At 38.2% G+C, this 17,940-nt stretch overlaps 1 protein-coding gene across 1 annotated transcript; it reads left to right on the forward strand.

The window, feature by feature from the left end:
* The first annotated feature begins 4,729 nt into the window (after nucleotides 1–4,729).
* Nucleotides 4,730–15,115, forward strand: fkbp10b (FKBP prolyl isomerase 10b). The gene is made up of 10 exons (XM_073828357.1): nucleotides 4,730–4,968; nucleotides 6,647–6,792; nucleotides 6,963–7,152; nucleotides 7,309–7,454; nucleotides 9,721–9,910; nucleotides 10,014–10,159; nucleotides 12,259–12,448; nucleotides 12,598–12,740; nucleotides 13,603–13,766; nucleotides 14,725–15,115. The coding sequence occupies exons 1-10, from the start codon at nucleotides 4,775–4,777 to the stop codon at nucleotides 14,911–14,913; spliced, it is 1,698 nt and encodes a 565-aa protein (XP_073684458.1). The 5' UTR covers nucleotides 4,730–4,774; the 3' UTR covers nucleotides 14,914–15,115.
* Nucleotides 15,116–17,940: the final 2,825 nt, after the last annotated feature.

Consider the following 17,940-nt stretch of genomic DNA (forward strand, 5'->3'; position numbering starts at 1 on the left):
CCCTAGGACCTTTCCTATTAGATGCCAAACAGATGTTTAGAAAATGTCTCAAGACGTTTACGATTTAGAATGTTACGTAAAACTGACATCTTAAAGACACCTGAGGTTTGTACACTGCAGATGCTTTCTAGATGAAGCAATCTTTTACCAGATATCTTGCAGACATACATGTGCTATGTGTGAATGACTAGAGTGCCTGAAAACAACGTCAACTGTTGTGACTGTTCAGACAGCGTGCGCACAATAGCGCTTATGCGAGTGATTTGAGCATTTTAAACACAAAGCCATTTACACCCTATTTTTGCTATCCGAATTCAGTCCAACTTTTGAGACTGTGCAGACAGCGTGCGCACAGTAGCGCTTGTGCGAGTGACTTGAGCACTTTAAATCCAAAGCCACTTACACACTATTTTTGCTATCTCAGTTCAGCCCAACTTTTGAGACTGTGCAGACAGCGTGCGCACAGTAGCGCTTGTGCGAGTGACTTGAGCACTTTAAATCCAAAGCCACTTACACACTATTTTTGCTATCTGAGTTCAGCCCAACCTTTGAGACTGTGCAGACAGCGTGCGCACAATAGCGCTTGTGCGAGTGACTTGAGCACTTTAAATCCAAAGCCACTTACACACTATTTTTGCTATCTGAGTTCAGCCCAACTTTTGAGACTGCAGATAGCGTGCGTACAATAGCGTTTGTGCGAGGGACTTGAGCACTTTAGACACAAAAACCACTGACACAATATTTTGTTTCGGAGAATATGCAGAAAACAACAACGTGCGTTGTTTCTTAACACACCTCTGCGACTAGTTCAGGACAACACATCTCGTGTTACCTTTAACTCGCCAAAGGAGTATGCTTTGAAAAGCTTGCGCTCCCAACTTCGCATAAGACGGGGCAGAGCTTAAAAAAATGAAGAATACCCTGGTCTCTTAGGAACCGTAAGACAAGCAGGTGCAGTTGTATTAATGCAATTCCCCCACTGCAAGACGAAAATAGCTGTCCAATAAACTTCCACGAAGGAAAAGGGAATGAGCTTTCTTTAGAACATCAGTATCCCTTCAATTAGGCACAGCTATGGCGATAAAAAAGCCTTGCCGGAGTTAGAACACCTAGCTTTAAATATGCGCCATTCCGATGCAACGCCTTTCAAATTGCAGGCATTTTTCAGATCAAATAGATCAATCAGATTATAGACTATAGGAAACCACAGTTCCAGTTGAGGGTGCCGAGTCTGCCTCGGACAAAAGGTCGTTGCATAGAAAACAGACACCACGGTACACTTAAAAGCAATGTTGTGATGCTCACGTTCCTTGTCTTTGCTGCCGAGCAAGAAGCCCCCAAAGTCAGTGACAGACCCTGTCACCCTGTCCAGGGTGAGCTGCCTCAGTTCCCTCAGCGGAAATATGCACAGCAGAGTCCTGGGATAGACCTGAGACGGAGCTTTCACCCTCCAGTGGGGCCCCCTTGTCCATATCATGCAAACAACTGGCAGTGCGTGTGTGCTGCAGATGCAAAAAGATTTATATTTTTCATTCTGACTCACATGTTTACCCTGCTGAGCCAAGTGTGTTGGTATCAGGAGAACTTCTCCGGTTTATTTGGCAACTCTTGCAGAGTTTCACGTCCGTGTCGTGACGCATCTGTCATCACTATTACACATGACGTAACCTGTCTAGGGGATCCCCTCTGTTAACAGATTCGGGTTTCCAGGGGATCAGTGCCCAAACGCACCTACACGCTACACCGGCACATGTCTGCTTAAATGTCAGGTGGTATACAGCGCTCAGCGCTGGAACCCACGCCGTACTTCTGCTATTGAAGCCATGAGCCCCAGCAGTCTCAGTACTTTAAGCAAAAAAAACGCACTCGTCTCTTCAGCTGAAACTGAACGAGACACCAGCAATAATCCTCTCTATCTCGACTGAGATATACAGTAAGGTGCCACGGCTCTGAGCCAGCAAGGTCTTCTGAAACTCATCAAGACGAGAGCTCGTAAATGGAAAGCAACTGTACGTATTTATAACACTTCCTGCTGTCTGCAGCCAGGGGCAGGTCACCCAAACTGGCGAATAATCTCACAGCCACACTGCTTCTGCACATCCTTCAGATATGCGCGACGTTAGGGACCCAAACAAAATAGTAGGCAACCCCCTTGATGGAGACTTTAGAAATACTCTGTGCCCCGGGTGGCCATATGGATCGGGCAAATGCACCGATGTAAGCCAACCATGAACATTAACAGTGCTTGTTCAACAGCTGTGAATCTAAGCTAGGGTGGAAAACCCCCTAAAACGGTTCTTTAGGGGGAGGAAGTAATGGCTAACACAACCCTTTTCCTCCATTTTCCCTTGCGGCAACACCTGAGTTGTGCAAAGAAGTCACGGTGTTAGCCCTGCTGAGAGAGCATGGATTTCCTCCGTCAGCCTTGGGGAAGCCCGCTCGGACATCGGAGTTGCAATTACTCCGCCGAACCGGGAGGCGCGCGAAAACAAGCGCAGCAGATAACCCCATTGGAATCGTGCGAAGAAGTCACGGCGTTAGAGGGCGCGCGCGCGCCACTGCTAGAGGCTGACCGAGAGAATTAGCTCTCCAGCATTTTTCCTTTTGCTGGATATTACATATCACTGCATTTACCTCTTCTATCGGTACATGGCCTGTTTGTGAGGTAAATTGTCCCCCTGTTTTGTGATTGTTTTGACAAATCAACACACAAGGCTCTGTATGATGAACACATACTTTAAAACCGCACCCGCCAACTTTGCAGGATTTTTACGGCCGACAGGTTGTCATTACTGCTTCCACAGGAGTCAGCGCTACCCGCGAGCTTCTCCGTATCGGAGGAGCGTCAAGCCAATGACAAACTTTGCTGTCGCTGTCCAAATACAGACACCTGCTAGAGTCCTTGATCGCCTCACTTCCATCCACCACCTCAGAGAGCAGTGAGGGGGAGCCGCGATCTGCCCTGTTCGAAAAATATAATCAGAGCATGTCTCGTTCGCATCTAGCGAAACAGTTTATGCTCAGACTTCGGGGCAGCCAGAGGAACCCTATCATGTAAGCCTTACGGCGTCCTAAGACTGAAGCGGATCGTGTTTGGCCACTGCCCCACCAAGCACGCGCTACACGCCGCTTGAGTGCGGAATGATAGAATGGCTGGGAGTGCACACACCCACCAGGTTTGGAGATAGCCAACTAGCGTGGACAGGTCCCAAACTCTCCGGCGGATCGCGCTTGTGACCATAAACACCCACATGCAATTAGACAGGGGTAAGATCCTACGCTTAAACGTTGATCAGGAAAAAGTTTTTTAGCCATTTGTTAGCTGTGCTAAACCTGAGCTCGAAACTTTTCCTTTTGTTGTGACATAACTACTCGAAAAAGAGCTATCTAGCCCGAGTTAGCTTAGCTAAACACGAGCTTAATAACTCTCTTCTTCGTTTGTCTGTTTCTTGCTTAGCCTCAACAAGGATCACCACAGTGGGTTTTCTCTCGTGAATGTGGTGTGATGTGTCCTAGCAGCACGGTGAAGAGCTGAAGAACAAAGGGAATGACACATCCGACTGCATTTATATGCTGTGGGCAGGCGGCCCCACCCACGTCGTTATGTGTCAATTGCCTTTCAGGCGTGATTATAGGTGTCTTCAGCAGACGGCGCAGGAGCGCGATATCCCATAGTAATGTGTTGTACCGAGTGGACCGACTGAATGGGAATGCTGCTAGTTACTTTGTGTCCTATCAAAAACTATATTTGGTCCTATACAGTAGGCCAGTGGTTCCCAGTGGGCTTGGGGCAAAATCCCACCATAATGAATAAAATGCCTGTAACTGGGGCATGGCGTGACTTCCTAATTGAGTTTGACTTATTGGGTGGATTTAGGTAAACAGCACTTTTTGCTATGGAGATGACTGGGAAGAATGTCAAGTTATCCTGAATTAACCCTGTCTAGCCTATAACACAGAGATAAGCAAAGTCACACTAACAAAAGTAGGCCTAGTGTTATCCCTGAATAGCATGACTGAAAACATTATACTGATTTTATACAACAGTCCAATAGACGAGGTTAGTTTTGAATTAGTTTTAACAATATTTCAAAATACTATCTGTTTTTGTTCCATTTCGCCAACTTGCTCCAAACAAAGCCACAACAACCAGTTGCAATGCAGCAATGCCCCTAGGGACAGAGGCCAAGTGATAAAACATATATTTATAAGGCAAATCAAAATCTGTTCTGAAAATATAGGCCTACCTACTAACATTTTCGGTCACTTATCCTTGTCAAAATCTCGTCTATCATAATAAACATCGCAAAATTACACGTTAACTGTTTGACAGAATGAGATTTATTCAATTAATGAATATTTAAGCATTCAAACAATATATACAATACAGAATACTAGATTGTGGCTCATGCCCCTGATCAGTATAGCACCGGCGCTGGTAAAGTGTGTCATCCACCGGTCACTTAGGCCTATAATAAACGGTCTTTTCATCCACTTCCGCGAAATATGATCTCATTAAATATTTTTCCAAATGTGCGTCATTTTCTCAACATTTTAACCAATAGCTTAAGAATTAATTGCAGTAAACAATTGTTTTACAGTTGATGACTCTTATAAAATTACAAAAACCTGGCGCTTCATTTGTTCCGAAAACGAAAAAAAGTGCCCGAAGCAACATCCCAGCTGAAGATCTTCCACGTTTACACATCCGAACTCCTCCTACAGGAGCCCACTGACTGCACGAGCCTCACTCACAGGCTACATTTTCCTAAAAATGGTGCAGAGGTCTATTTTGAGTTTATTGCTGGCGACGTGGTTCTCCGTGGACTGTAACCCCGGGCCGATCGATGACATTGCAGTTGATCGATACTTTATTCCTAAACACTGCATCAGAGAAGTGAAATCAGGAGATTTCGTGCGGTATCACTATAACGGCAGTTTTACTGACGGAAAACTGTTTGACTCTAGGTGAGATAACTCAGCCAAGCGTTCAGTGAATGATCATTCTTTGCATTTTCCACATTACATTTCTTTGTATCCAGTAATAACATTGCGTTTAGGAGATGTCTAATGCAGCGCCGTGATTTTCTGGACGTGCACCATTAGAATTAGCTATTTTTTGTGATATGGTACTAATAAGCTACTTCCATGATATTGTTAAAAGTATCTTTTGCAGTTCCATGCATATAGGCTTGTTCAAGATTGTTTATTCAAGTCTATTTAACAATATAGTGCATAGAGTGACTGAGTGTGTCTGGTGAGCTTCCTACATGGAAAGCATTTTTTGGACATCATTTAGTGTATCATACGTGGCCAAATGCTGTATTGATAGGGAGCTCACTTGGTTTCTGAGCCTTGTGAGTTTTTTCAGTGAAGCTTAAATAAAACTATTCAACTAATTAAGGAAATCAAATACATGATAGGCAAGCTGCATTGTCAAAAAACTAAATAAAATGCGACCCTGGAGCACAAAACCAGTCATAAGAGGCCAGTTTGTTTAAACTGAGATTCATACATCATCTGAAAGGTGAAAAAAATATGCGTTCCAGTTTGTTAAGATAAAACAATATTAGGCCGAGTTAAAATTATTTGAAAATCTGGAATCTGAGGGTGCAAAAAAAAAATTGAGAAAATCACCTTTAACCCCTTAACCGTCACCCGTCCACTCTGTGGGACGCATAAGTTTCGTCACCATTTTACAAATAAATCCTAATCTAATCATGACAACTATATATCGTTGGAAAGGTCTAAGGCTCCTAAATAGATATTTTACATTTTGTGTGTGTTACAAATTATGTAGGAAAAATAATAGATTCATTTATGACAAGAGTGCACCTCGAAAATCTACTTGATAACAGGAGTTCTGACCTTTGTCACAAACAGACTTCCCTGTTGCCTTTTTCTCTCACACTTTAGAAATCATAAGACATGATATATCAGTTGAAAACTTAAAATATCAAATATTCACCCTTTGAAAGCCATTTTAAAATCAGACAATGAATTTACATGGAAAAAGTACATTAAATTCATATTACAAAATGTTTTTGTCCATGAATTATAAAAAATTAGGTTTGAATTCTTAATTTTCACATCTCTGTTCAAAAATGGAAGTGACAGTTAAGGGGTTAAACTGTTCTTTGCAATGCCCATCCCTGTTAAAAAAACAGCATTTGCTAGTTAGTTAGGTTTTAAAGCATGGATGCAGGTTTGAGCTGGTTTAAGATGGTCCTTAGCTGGTCACAAGCTGGTTTAAGTTGCTTAGGACCAGCTTAAACCAGCTCAAACCAGCATTCATGCTTCAAAATCTACTTAACCAGCATATGCTGTTTTTTATGGGATACTAATAAAAAAATCAAGTTTATCAATATAATATAACTTATAATACATTTACAAAATATTTTCATAAAAACATGATCTTTACTTAATATCCTAATGATTTTTGGCATAAAAGAAAAAACGTTAATTTTGACCCATACAATGTAATTTTGGCTATTGCTACAAATATACCAGTGCGACTTAAGACTGGTTTTGTGGTCAAGGGCCACAAATGGCGTGTGTAAAATGTACTTTTATGACTGATGAGCTGTTTGTGAAAACTTTCGCTTTTTATAATAAATATAAAGTTTGGTAATTTGTTTGTTTGCAGCTATGATAGGGGGGCTACATTCTTTGGACAGGTGGGCCAAAAGTGGCAAGTTGCAGGTGTGGAGAAGGGTATTCTGGGTATGTGTGTGAATGAGCGTAGGAGGATCACTGTGCCCCCCCACCTGGCCTTTGGTAGCCAAGGAGCAGGTAATATACCCAAACACACCTTTTGCATTCATCCAATTAAATATGCATACTAGTTCATTTCTCAAACTTGGACAGCAGCCTAATAACTATTTGGTAATGCAAAAGACATTAAAAATGTCTGGGTGCCAGTGTATTGAAAGTCATAGTCACTTCCTTCTGTTCCGCTTTAGGTGATAAAGTGCCTCCAGACACAACATTAGTGTTTGATCTGGTTCTACTGGACGTCTATAACAGGGCAGACCAGGTTCAGACCAAAGTCATCAGTACACCTAAAGAATGCAAGCGCTCAGTCATGAGGACTGACTTTGTGCGTTTTCACTTCAATGGGTCATTGCTGGATGGTACTTCATTTGACTCCAGGTTAGTGAAACTTTCTTTGCTTACATCGACGCAACTGTAAAAAATAATAATTTTTTCTGTACACTATCCTTCACCAAACTCCAAACAGTGTTGCAAATTCTCATGCAAATCGTCTCACATATGCCTACATAATAATTTTCTTTGAACATAATGTAGCTACAAGCATTCCCAGACACAGGATTCAGTGGTTGGGGAAGGTTTGCTCATAAAAGGCTTGGATGAAGGTTTGCTGGGCATGTGTGTGGGAGAAATACGACACTTCATCATCCCCCCATTTCTGGCATTTGGGGAAAAAGGATATGGTAAGCAAGCAAACCATTTGCATGTACATATAAAGACAATCTAGTTCTTAATCAGTTATACATTTTTATTGAAATCTTGAACATGGTTGCACTCTTTAATATTCTGTTGGACTTTTCTCAGGCGTCAGTGTAATTCTAGGTTTTTACATTTCACAAGGTTCATGCCTTGGGTTAGTGATTAACCCTCTGGGGTCTGAGGGTGTTTTGGGGCCCTGAAGAAGTTTTGACATGCCCTGACATTTGTGCTTTTTTCAGTATCTTAAAAACATATGAATGGCCTAAATCTTATTAAGTTGTAATCAGCACATATTGGGCTACAATAATATGTAAGCAACATGTATGTACATGTTTGTGTTTTTGAGAAAACAACGTTTATGCGTGCTTAGTGAAAAACTAAATTTTTGAAGTCACTAAAATAAGGTCATGAAACACATACAGAATATTTGTTCACAAGACTTTTGAGAACTGGATGTGGTAGGCTAGAGTTTTTTCTACCAAATGATGTGAAAATCATCTAGTTCACTTGTTTACACAAAACAGTATATTGATTTAAATTTTTGAAGACACTTTTTGTTTAGAATGGCTGTATGCGAGAAGGCGTTTTTACTCACCCTCGTGTCATCCAAGATGTTCATGTCTTTCTTCAGTCGAAAAGAAATTAAGGTTTTTGAGGAAAACATTTCAGTTTGTCCTCCATATAGTGGACTTCAATGCGAGCCAATGGGTTGAAGGTCCAAATTGCAGTTTCAATGCAGCAGTAATTCAAACGGCCTTTACAAAAAAGGTAAAACAATGATATCGGACCATTTTGAAATTGGAGGAGAAAATTAGAGTTTTTTTATCCTACCTAACCTTTTTGAACCGGATTACACAGACATAGGTCTAACCACGTGTGACCTTTCTAATGTGGTTGCGTAATGTGTGAATGAATTAGCTGGCGATAATATAGTATACATTTTGCAACAATACAAGCAATTAAGCAGTTGAGATGTGCTATATAGTATATATTGCCCTATGTGAGTATACTGTATTTATGCAGATAAAGTTAGACATAGAGTTGAGGTCAAAAGTTTACATACAGCTTGCAGAATCTGCAAAATGTTAATTATTTTACCAAAATAAGAGGGATTATAAAAAATGCAAGTTATTTTTTTATTTAGTACTGACCTGAATAAGATATTTCACATAGAAGACATTTAGGTATAGTCCACAAGAGAAAATAATAGCTGAATTTATTTAAAAAAATGACCCCGTTCAAAAGTTTACATACACTTGATTCTTAATACTGTGTTGTTACTTGAATGATACATAGCTGTTTTTCATGTAGTGATAGTTGTTCATGAGTCCCTTGTTTGTCCTGCCCACTGTTCTTCAGAAAAATTCTTCAGGTCCCACAAATTCTTTGTTTTTTTGTGTACAACTTAGGCACTCAAATGCAACTATTACAGAAGGTTCACATGCTCCCTCATGCTCCAGAAGGTACTATCTTTCAGAAGCTACAGAAGATGCGTACATGTTCCCCAGAAGACAAAATAAGTTAAATTTACCCTGATCTTCAAATTCAAGAAGTTTTCACCCCCCGACTCTTAATGCATTGTGTTTCCTTCTGAGGCATTAGTGAGTGTTTGGACTTTCTGTAATAGTTGCATATGAGTGCATTAGTCGTTCTCAGTGTGAAAAGATGGATCTCAAAATCATGCAAAAACGCTGAAAAACCAAAGAATTTGGGGGACATAAAGGATTTTTCTGAAGAATAGCAGGCAGTTTAACTGTTCAGGACAAACAAGTGACTCATGAACAACTATCACTAAACAAAAAAAAAAAAAAAACAGCTGTGGATCATTCAGGTAAAAACATAGTATTAAGAATTAAATGTATGTAAACTTTTGAACAGGGTAATTTTTATAAATTCAACAACTACTTTCTCCTGTGGACTATGTAAACGTCTTTTATGTGAAATATTTTAATGTTTTAATTTTTGAAGTCAGCACTAAATAAAAATTACATGCATTTTGTATGATCCCTCTTATTTTGGTACAATAATTAACATTTTGCAGATTCTGCAAGGTGTATGTAAACATTTGACCTCAACTGTATATATCCAACTTTATGTACATTCACTGATTTACAAAATCCCAGGACTGGCACATTATATTACAGGTATCTACAACATGTTGGGGTTTTTAAAAAATTATAGTTAGTTATAAACTCTTTTAAACAAATTCTCTTGTTTCCCTTAATTTCATCTTTCTTCTGTGTTTCTCAGGCACAGATATCCCTCCTCATGCATCAGTAGTGTATCACATACTCCTGGAAGACCTCCACAACCCTAAAGATGACATCATTGTGGAGGTCCTGGAAGCGCCTGAACCATGTACACGCAAGTGTATTGCAGGCGACTACATTCGCTACCACTACAATGCTTCCTTCCTCAATGGCATGACGTTTGACTCTAGGTATTACACATTTTTTTGTTTTGCTTATTTGTTGTTGTTTTGGGTTGCTGTACAGTAGATGTTGCTGAGATTGTAATGTATTGTATTACTTCTAATGTTACAGCTATCAGCACAACGAGACATACAACACATACATTGGAATGGGCTACATGATTGCTGGCATAGATAAAGGCTTGCAGGGAGTGTGTACAGGAGAGAGGAGAAGAATCATCTTGCCACCTCACCTTGCATATGGCCAGCAGGGGGCAGGTTTGGATTATCTTAAATTTTCTTTTTAATTTTTTTCAAATATATCTTTTCTATTCATTTTTTTTTTTTCACATTACTTATACAGTATTAGTAGCATGACAACACTGGGGATATTTTAGCTGGGAATTACTTATGCACAGAAAACAAACAAACAAGACTAGCTGTTATTAACTCTCACAAAAACTTCATTGTTTATGATTAGAGAATTTATGAAAGTGCAGATTCAGTGCAATATGACCCTAGTGTACACTCACAAGGATGAATGAATGTAACACACTTTTTACTGTATAATAACACATATGGGCATATAATAGGCAATTATGATCATTAGAACCCACAAAGACCACAGGGTAGCAACAAAGCTCAGCCCTGATTAACTTCAATGGGTGACGAGGCAAGAGTTACAAAATTGATATATAGCTACTGTTAATTAAATTTTACAGTTGAAGACAAAAGTTTACATACACTGCAGAATCTGCAAAATGTTAATTATTTTACCAAAATGAGAAAAACCATTCAAAATGCATGTTATTTTTTATTTAATACTGACCCGAATAAAGTATTTCACATAAAAGACGTTTAATATAATCCACAAGAGAAAATAATAGTTAATTACATTTAAAAATGAACAATAACTATGATTTTGAGATCCATCTTTTCACACTGAGGACAACTGAGGGACTCATATGCAACTCTTACAGAAGGTTCAAACGCTCACTGATGCTTCCAAAGGAAACACAATGCATAAAGAGCTGCTAGGGTGAAAACATTTGAATTTCATCAGGTTCAATTATTTAACTTATTTTGTCTTCTAAGATCTTCTGTAGCGTCTGAAGGGCAGTACTAAATAATAATAGCTGCATATGAGTCCCTCAGTTGTCCTCAGTGTGAAAAGATGGATCTCAAAATCATACAGTCATTGTTGGAAAAAGTTCAAAAAACAAAAATGCTGGAAAATCAAAGAATTAGTGGGACCTAAAGGATTTTTCTGAAGAACAGCCGGCAGTTTAACTGTTCAGGACAAACAAGGGACTCATAAACAGCTATCACTGACTAAACAAACAAACAAACAAAAAAAAAGCACAGCTGTGGATTATTCGGGTAACAACACAGTATTAAGAATCAAGCGTATGTAAACTTCTGAATGGGGTAATTTTTATAAATTCAACTATTATTTTCTCCTGTGGACTATGTAGACATCTTTTATATGAAATATCTTATCCAGTTCAGTACTAAATAAAAAAATAACATGCATTTTGATACAATAATTCTCATTTTGCAGATTTTTTTACCTCAACTGTATATATCCAACTTTATGTACATTCACTGATTTACAAAATCCCAGGACTGGCAGATTATATTACAGATATCTACAACATGTTGGAGTACTTTAAAATTTAGTTTAACTAAAACTAATAAAACCATTACAGAAGGTTCAAACGCTCATTGATGCTTCAGAGGAAAACACAATGCATAAAGGGTGGAAACTTTTGCATTTGAAGGTCAGGGTAAATTTTACTTATTTTGTCTTCTGAGATCTTCTGTAGCTTCTGAAGGGCAGTACTAAATAAACAAAATATTGTGTTTACTTCTATAGCATCAGTGAGCGTTTGAACCTTCTGTAATAGTTGCATATGAGTCCCTCAGTTGTCCTTAGTCTGAAAAGACACATCTCAAAACCATACAATCATTGTTGGAAAGGGTTCAAATACACAAAATTGCTGAACAACCAAAGAATTTGTGGGACCTGAAGGATTTTTCGGAAGAACAGCGGGCAGTTTAATGGTTCAAGACAAACAAGGGACTCACGAACAACTATCATTAAACAAAAGAAAAAAAAAATACAGCTGTGTATCATTCAGGTAACAGTATTAAGAATCAAGTGTATGTAAACTTTTTATTAATTCAACTATTATTTTCTTTTGTGAACTACATGTAAACATCTTTTATGTAAAGTATATTATTCAGTACTAAAAAAAATAACTTTTTAATTAAAATATTTAACATTTTGCAGATTCTGCAAAGTGTATGTAAACATTTGACCTCAAATGTACATTTAAAATGTGACTATCCAGTTAGTGCAGCTCTGTTTTTGCCAGGTAAGGACATTCCAGGTTCAGCCGTGTTGGTCTTCGACATCCATGTGATAGACTTCCACAACATCAAAGATCCTGTGCAGGTGGAGATCACACATAGACCTGAGGTGTGTAATGAAACAAGTGAGGCGAATGACTACATTCAGTACCACTACAACTGCTCGCTGCTGGATGGCACGCTGCTCTTTACATCGTGAGTTTCCACAATCTAATGTCTTCAATATTTATTAAATTATTAACATATTTAAATTTAGGCAAATTAATACAAATACAATGTGATAATTGTTTTAATTGTGGCTAATGGTGATTTGGCTAACATGTGTTGATTTCTGAATATTGTAGGAGGGACTATGAGACCGTACAGGATGTGGTGGTTGGAGGGGGTAAAATAATTGATGGCCTAGACGAGGCTCTTAGGAATATGTGTGTAGGAGAGAGACGGACGGTCATAGTGCCACCTCACCTTGGACATGGAGAGAAAGGAGGTGTGTCTTATTTCATGTGTCTGTGAGTTGTACTCTACAAGGATGTAAACTAGTACCAACCAACTACAAAATGTGGCATTACATCACTATTGCTCACCAGTGGATCCTCTGCAGTGAAAAACAATACTCTACACAACATCAGTCCATCAAATACCAATCTTGTGAAGTGAAAAGCTATGTGTGTGTATGAGAAACAAATCAATCGTTAATGTTTTGATTTTTAAAACCGTTGCTTCTGGACAAAATGCCAGTCGATAATCCATAATACATTCCTCCAGCGAAGAAATCCATATCATCTCACATCAAAATCCACCAACATATTAGTTTAGAAATGTTTTTGACCATTTTCGTTTGTAAATGGTGCTTGATCTGTGCATATTTTTGACTGGAGAAAGCAATATTGTGAATAGTGCACTTTTAGCCAGAGTCAGTGGTTTTGAGTTAAATGTCTTGATGAATATGTATATTACAAACATGCAGCTTTTTACCTTCCAAGATGTTAACTGATGGACTGGAGTTGTATGGATTACTTCTGGATTGTTGTGATGTTTTTATCAGCTGTTTGAACTCTGACGGCACCCATTCACTGTAGAGGAACTATTGGTAAGCAAGTGATGTAATGCTAAATTTCTCCAAATCTGTTCTGATGAAGAAACAAACTCTACTCCTTGGATGGCATATGGGTCCTTACATTGTTCCTTTAAACGTGAACAAGCTAATTTTTTATTCTGTGTGTGCGCGCATTTAATCTTGGATCTTTTGGAGTCTTCAAACAGCAAAAAATAAGGAGCAATGCAATGTCGAGTTCTTTTTCATTTTTAATATATACATATACTGATCCTGTGTTCTCTTGTTTTCCTAGCTGGTATTGTCCCAGGGAGTGCAGTGCTGCGGTTTGAACTGGAGTTGATTTCCCTGCAGAAGGGGGTTCCTGAAGGCTACCTGTTTATTTGGCTCGAAGAGAGTCCGGTTCAGCTCTTTGACTCACTAGATGTCAACAAGGACCAAAAGGTCCCTTTAGAGGAGGTCAGTTTGTAGCTCTAGGTGATTTCAGCCTTTGAGCAAGTTATTCTGCTGAAGTTGTCAGACCCCTGTTTTGCCTAAAAATGATGATCGTGAACAATCAGACCCTGAAATACACTATACTGCCAAAAGTATTGGGACACCCTCTTTTACTGAACAGGTTTGACTACTTTAGTCCTTTCCATGAGTAGAAATCTTGATGTTTAAGCATATAATGATATTCTGGGGAATTGTGGGCTTTTAATTTTATTGTATAAGACAAGGTTTAAAAAGAAATGATTGATTCAGTCAGTGTGGAAGAACTTGACTGGACTGCAGAAAGCAAAGTCCTAATCCCAACTGAACACCTCTGGTGTGACTTTAAATGCAGACCTTGAGCCAAAAACTCATCACCAAACACCAATGAATTGAACCTTGCCTAATACACAGAGGCATTGTCATGATAGAATAGAAAAGGGTCCTGTCCAAACTGTTGCTATAAAATTAGAAGCACACAATTCCCTAGAATATCATTGTATGCTTAAACATTAAGATACTCATGGAAATTACTAAATTAGCCAAACCTGTTAATTAGAAGGAGGTGTCCCAATACATTTGGCAATATAGTGTATTTGTTATCTTGTGAAATAATTCAGGCTCTGAATTCAATGAAAATGTTAAACAAGTATAGGCACAATTCTAGTTTGGTAAAACAATTTTGGAGCACATACAGACTTTTTGATTATAAGTTATATAATTATTATAAGTACAGTTACATTGTTAGATGTGGGTCTTGTGTTTGGCACTGTATTAGCAGTATCTTTACTATTGCAGAAGAATTTACCTTGTCACTGTTTTTATTCAGGGCACACTATCTTTGTATTTAAATACTTGTTTTAGTAAGTGCCACAGTTACTTGGGGAAAGAAAGCAATGATTTATTTATAAACCTTGCTTTTTTACTGTACCTTATGTCTTCACAGTTTTCACAGTTCATCAAACAGCAAGTATCAGATGGAAAAGGTCGTCTTAAACCAGCTCAAGATCCGGATATTGTCATCGGGGATATGTTCAAGAACCAGGATAGGAATGCTGATGGCATGATCACTCTGGATGAACTAAAATTAAAGGTGGATGAAGACACAGAGAAAGCACGCCACGAAGAACTGTGAAACTGTTCACAAAAGCATGTAAATTTGTACATGCATTCAGACAGAGAACAAAGCAACAGACTCAATCCTGAGGCTGAAAACCACACCTACATGCTTTCCAGTATTAAAAGTGTACATTTGTTGATCACGTATTTTTATACTCTTAAAAATGTCAGATCTCAAAATTGCATTTGTGCCGTTGAATAAAAAGTTCCAAACTAAAGTATCTGCAAATATTTTATTTTGAAAAGAAATATGACCACCCTTACAAAAAATAAATATTTCAAGGGTGTTTTTAGTTTTCTTCTTTTAGACTGAAAATAAGAGAATATACTTTGTCTAGTTTTTTATGTACTAAAATGAAATTATACTTACGAATACTTTGACAATACAGAAAGTACACTATATTGCCAAAAGTACTGGGACACCTTCTAATGAACAGGTTTGACTACTTTAGTAATTTCCGTGAGTACAAATCTTAATGTTTAAGCATTTTATGATATTCTAGGGAATTGTGCTAATTTTATAGCAACAGTTTGGACAGGACCCTTTTCTATTCTGTCATGACAATGCTTCTCTGTATTAGGCTAGGTTCAGTTCATTGGTGTTTGGTGATGAGTTTTTGGCTCAAGGTCTGCATTTAAAGTCACACCAGAGGTGTTCAGTTGGGATTAGGACTTTGCTTTCTGCAGGCCAGTCAAGTTCTTCCACACTGACTGAATCAATCATTTCTTTTTAAACCTTGGGCCTCATTTATAAAACTTTCTTACGCACTGATTTGATCTTAGAGTGTTCGTACGATCAAATCCACGTCAAAGTACAGATTTATAAAAACCGTCTTTGACGTGGAAAAGTACTTATCTCCACGTCAGATTCCAGCTTGGCGTACGACCGTTTCCTTGTGGTAATGCCTGGTATTGCAGATAGTTCAGCCTCACTATAATTTGATTTCTTGCGCTTCTTTTTACTTGCCATTGTCACAGAGTTTTTGCTTTAGGAATGAGCTCATTTTATATGTTAATTAATTAAGCAGGGGCGTTTCGACGGCGGAACATTCAGCTGCACACAATTCCACGATCATTTGTGATTTATAACCGAATGACTGGCGTACGCATGGATTTCGTGGTACGTTCGTTTTCTCTGAATCGCTCTTACGATCAAATAAGAAAAGTTCTTAGATAAAATCAAGGATGGTTTCTACGCAAGTCTTTATAAATGAGGCCCCTTGTCTTATACACAGAGGCATTGTCATATTAGAACAGAAAAGGGTCCTGTCCAAACTGCTATAAAATTAAAAAGCACACAATTCCCCAGAATATCATTATATGTTTAAACATTAAAATTTGTACTCATGGAAATTACTAAAGTAGTCAAATCTCTTCAGTAGAAGGGGGTGTCCCAATACTTTTGGCAATATAGTGTATAAGTGTATTTGGCCAATCTTTAGTGTCACATAAAAGAAATCATTCTAAGTTGCTAATTATGCTAGAATGCTATAAATCAAAAGTGGCCAACGTTTTGGCAAAGTCAAAACTTGATCAAAAACTCACCTGCTTGGAACTTTCTATTAATCCTTAGACCTTGATTAGCTTGTTCAGGTATGTTTAGGGTTGGAGTAAAACTCCATATACAGTGCCTTGCAAAAGTATTCATACCCCTTCATTTTTTTCACATTTTGTTTTGTTGCAGCATTATGTTAAACTGCTTTAAATTAAATACACCATAATAATGACAAAGCAAAAACCAGATGTGCAGATTTTACAAATTTCTTAAAAATAAAACACTGAAATAAGTACATTGCATAAGTATTCATACCCTTAACTCAGTACATATTTGAAGCACCTTTACAGCCTCAAGTCTTTTTGGGTATGATGTGACAAGCTTTGCACATCTGCATTTGGCAATTATCTGCAATTCTTTGCCTCACCTTTTCACCTCTCAAGCTCTGTCAGCTTGGATGGGGGCTGGCAGACATTTTCTAGAGTCCTAGTTGTTCCAATCATCTTCCATTATGGATAATGGAGGCTACATGCTTCTGTGAACCTTCAATGCAGCAGATTTTTTTCTGAACTCTTCCCTAGATCATTGCCTTAACGCAAGTCTGTCACTGAGCTCTACAGGCAGTTATCTCGACCTCAGAACTTGGTTTTTGCTCTGATATGCATTTTCAGCTGTTAGACCTTTTCTGAGAGGTGTGTGCCTTTCCAAATCATACTCATTCAAATGAATTTGCCACAGTTTAACTCCACTCGAAGTGTAGTAACATCTAGAAGCAATATGAATGCTCCTGAGCTAAATTTCGAGTGTCCCAGAAAAGGGTATGAATACTTATGCAACAGGATCTTTTCAGTTTTTTTATTTCTAATAAATTTGCAAAGTTGTTACAAACCTGTTTTGTGCTTTGTCATTATGGTGTATGAGATGTAGGCTGATGTGGGAAAAAATTAATTTAAAGCAATTTAACAATGCTGCAACAAAACAAAATGAAAAAAATGAAGGGGTGTGAATACTTTGCAAGGCACTGTATAATTGGTAAATATACTTGACCTTGATCTGTTTAGAATGAAGTATACTTTTTTTGTAAGGTAGTCTTCATGCATGATAAATGTTCATTTGTCTTTTTATAAATCTCTCCTGTGAAAGATGATTTTCCTCCTTCAAATAATTTTAGGGTGAATGTAGATGAAAACTTTAGTTTTTACATCTTGCTGGATGTAGTGGTGTTTAATTTTTTTCCGGTATTTTTGCCTTGTCTTTTTACCTTTGCATTAGTTTTTTTTTTTTTTTTTGACTTTACATAGATGTGTCCACAAGTCAACAAAACTCATTTGCACTTGAAATGGAAAAAGGTCTGCTCGTATTATTTCTTATAAAGCCTTTTTAATCAATCCATGCACAACAACAGCTCTCATGTCAATTTGCACATGCTGTCATAATACACATCAATTGGGGAATAATCATATTCTATGTGAAAATGCCTTGATCAATCTAAAATCAACACCGCAGCACAAAGTGTCAACTAGGCCGAAAAACAACTCTTGGACAATA

Source organism: Garra rufa, chromosome 22, assembly GCF_049309525.1.
Source record: "Garra rufa chromosome 22, GarRuf1.0, whole genome shotgun sequence".
NCBI classification, from domain to species: domain Eukaryota; kingdom Metazoa; phylum Chordata; class Actinopteri; order Cypriniformes; family Cyprinidae; genus Garra; species Garra rufa.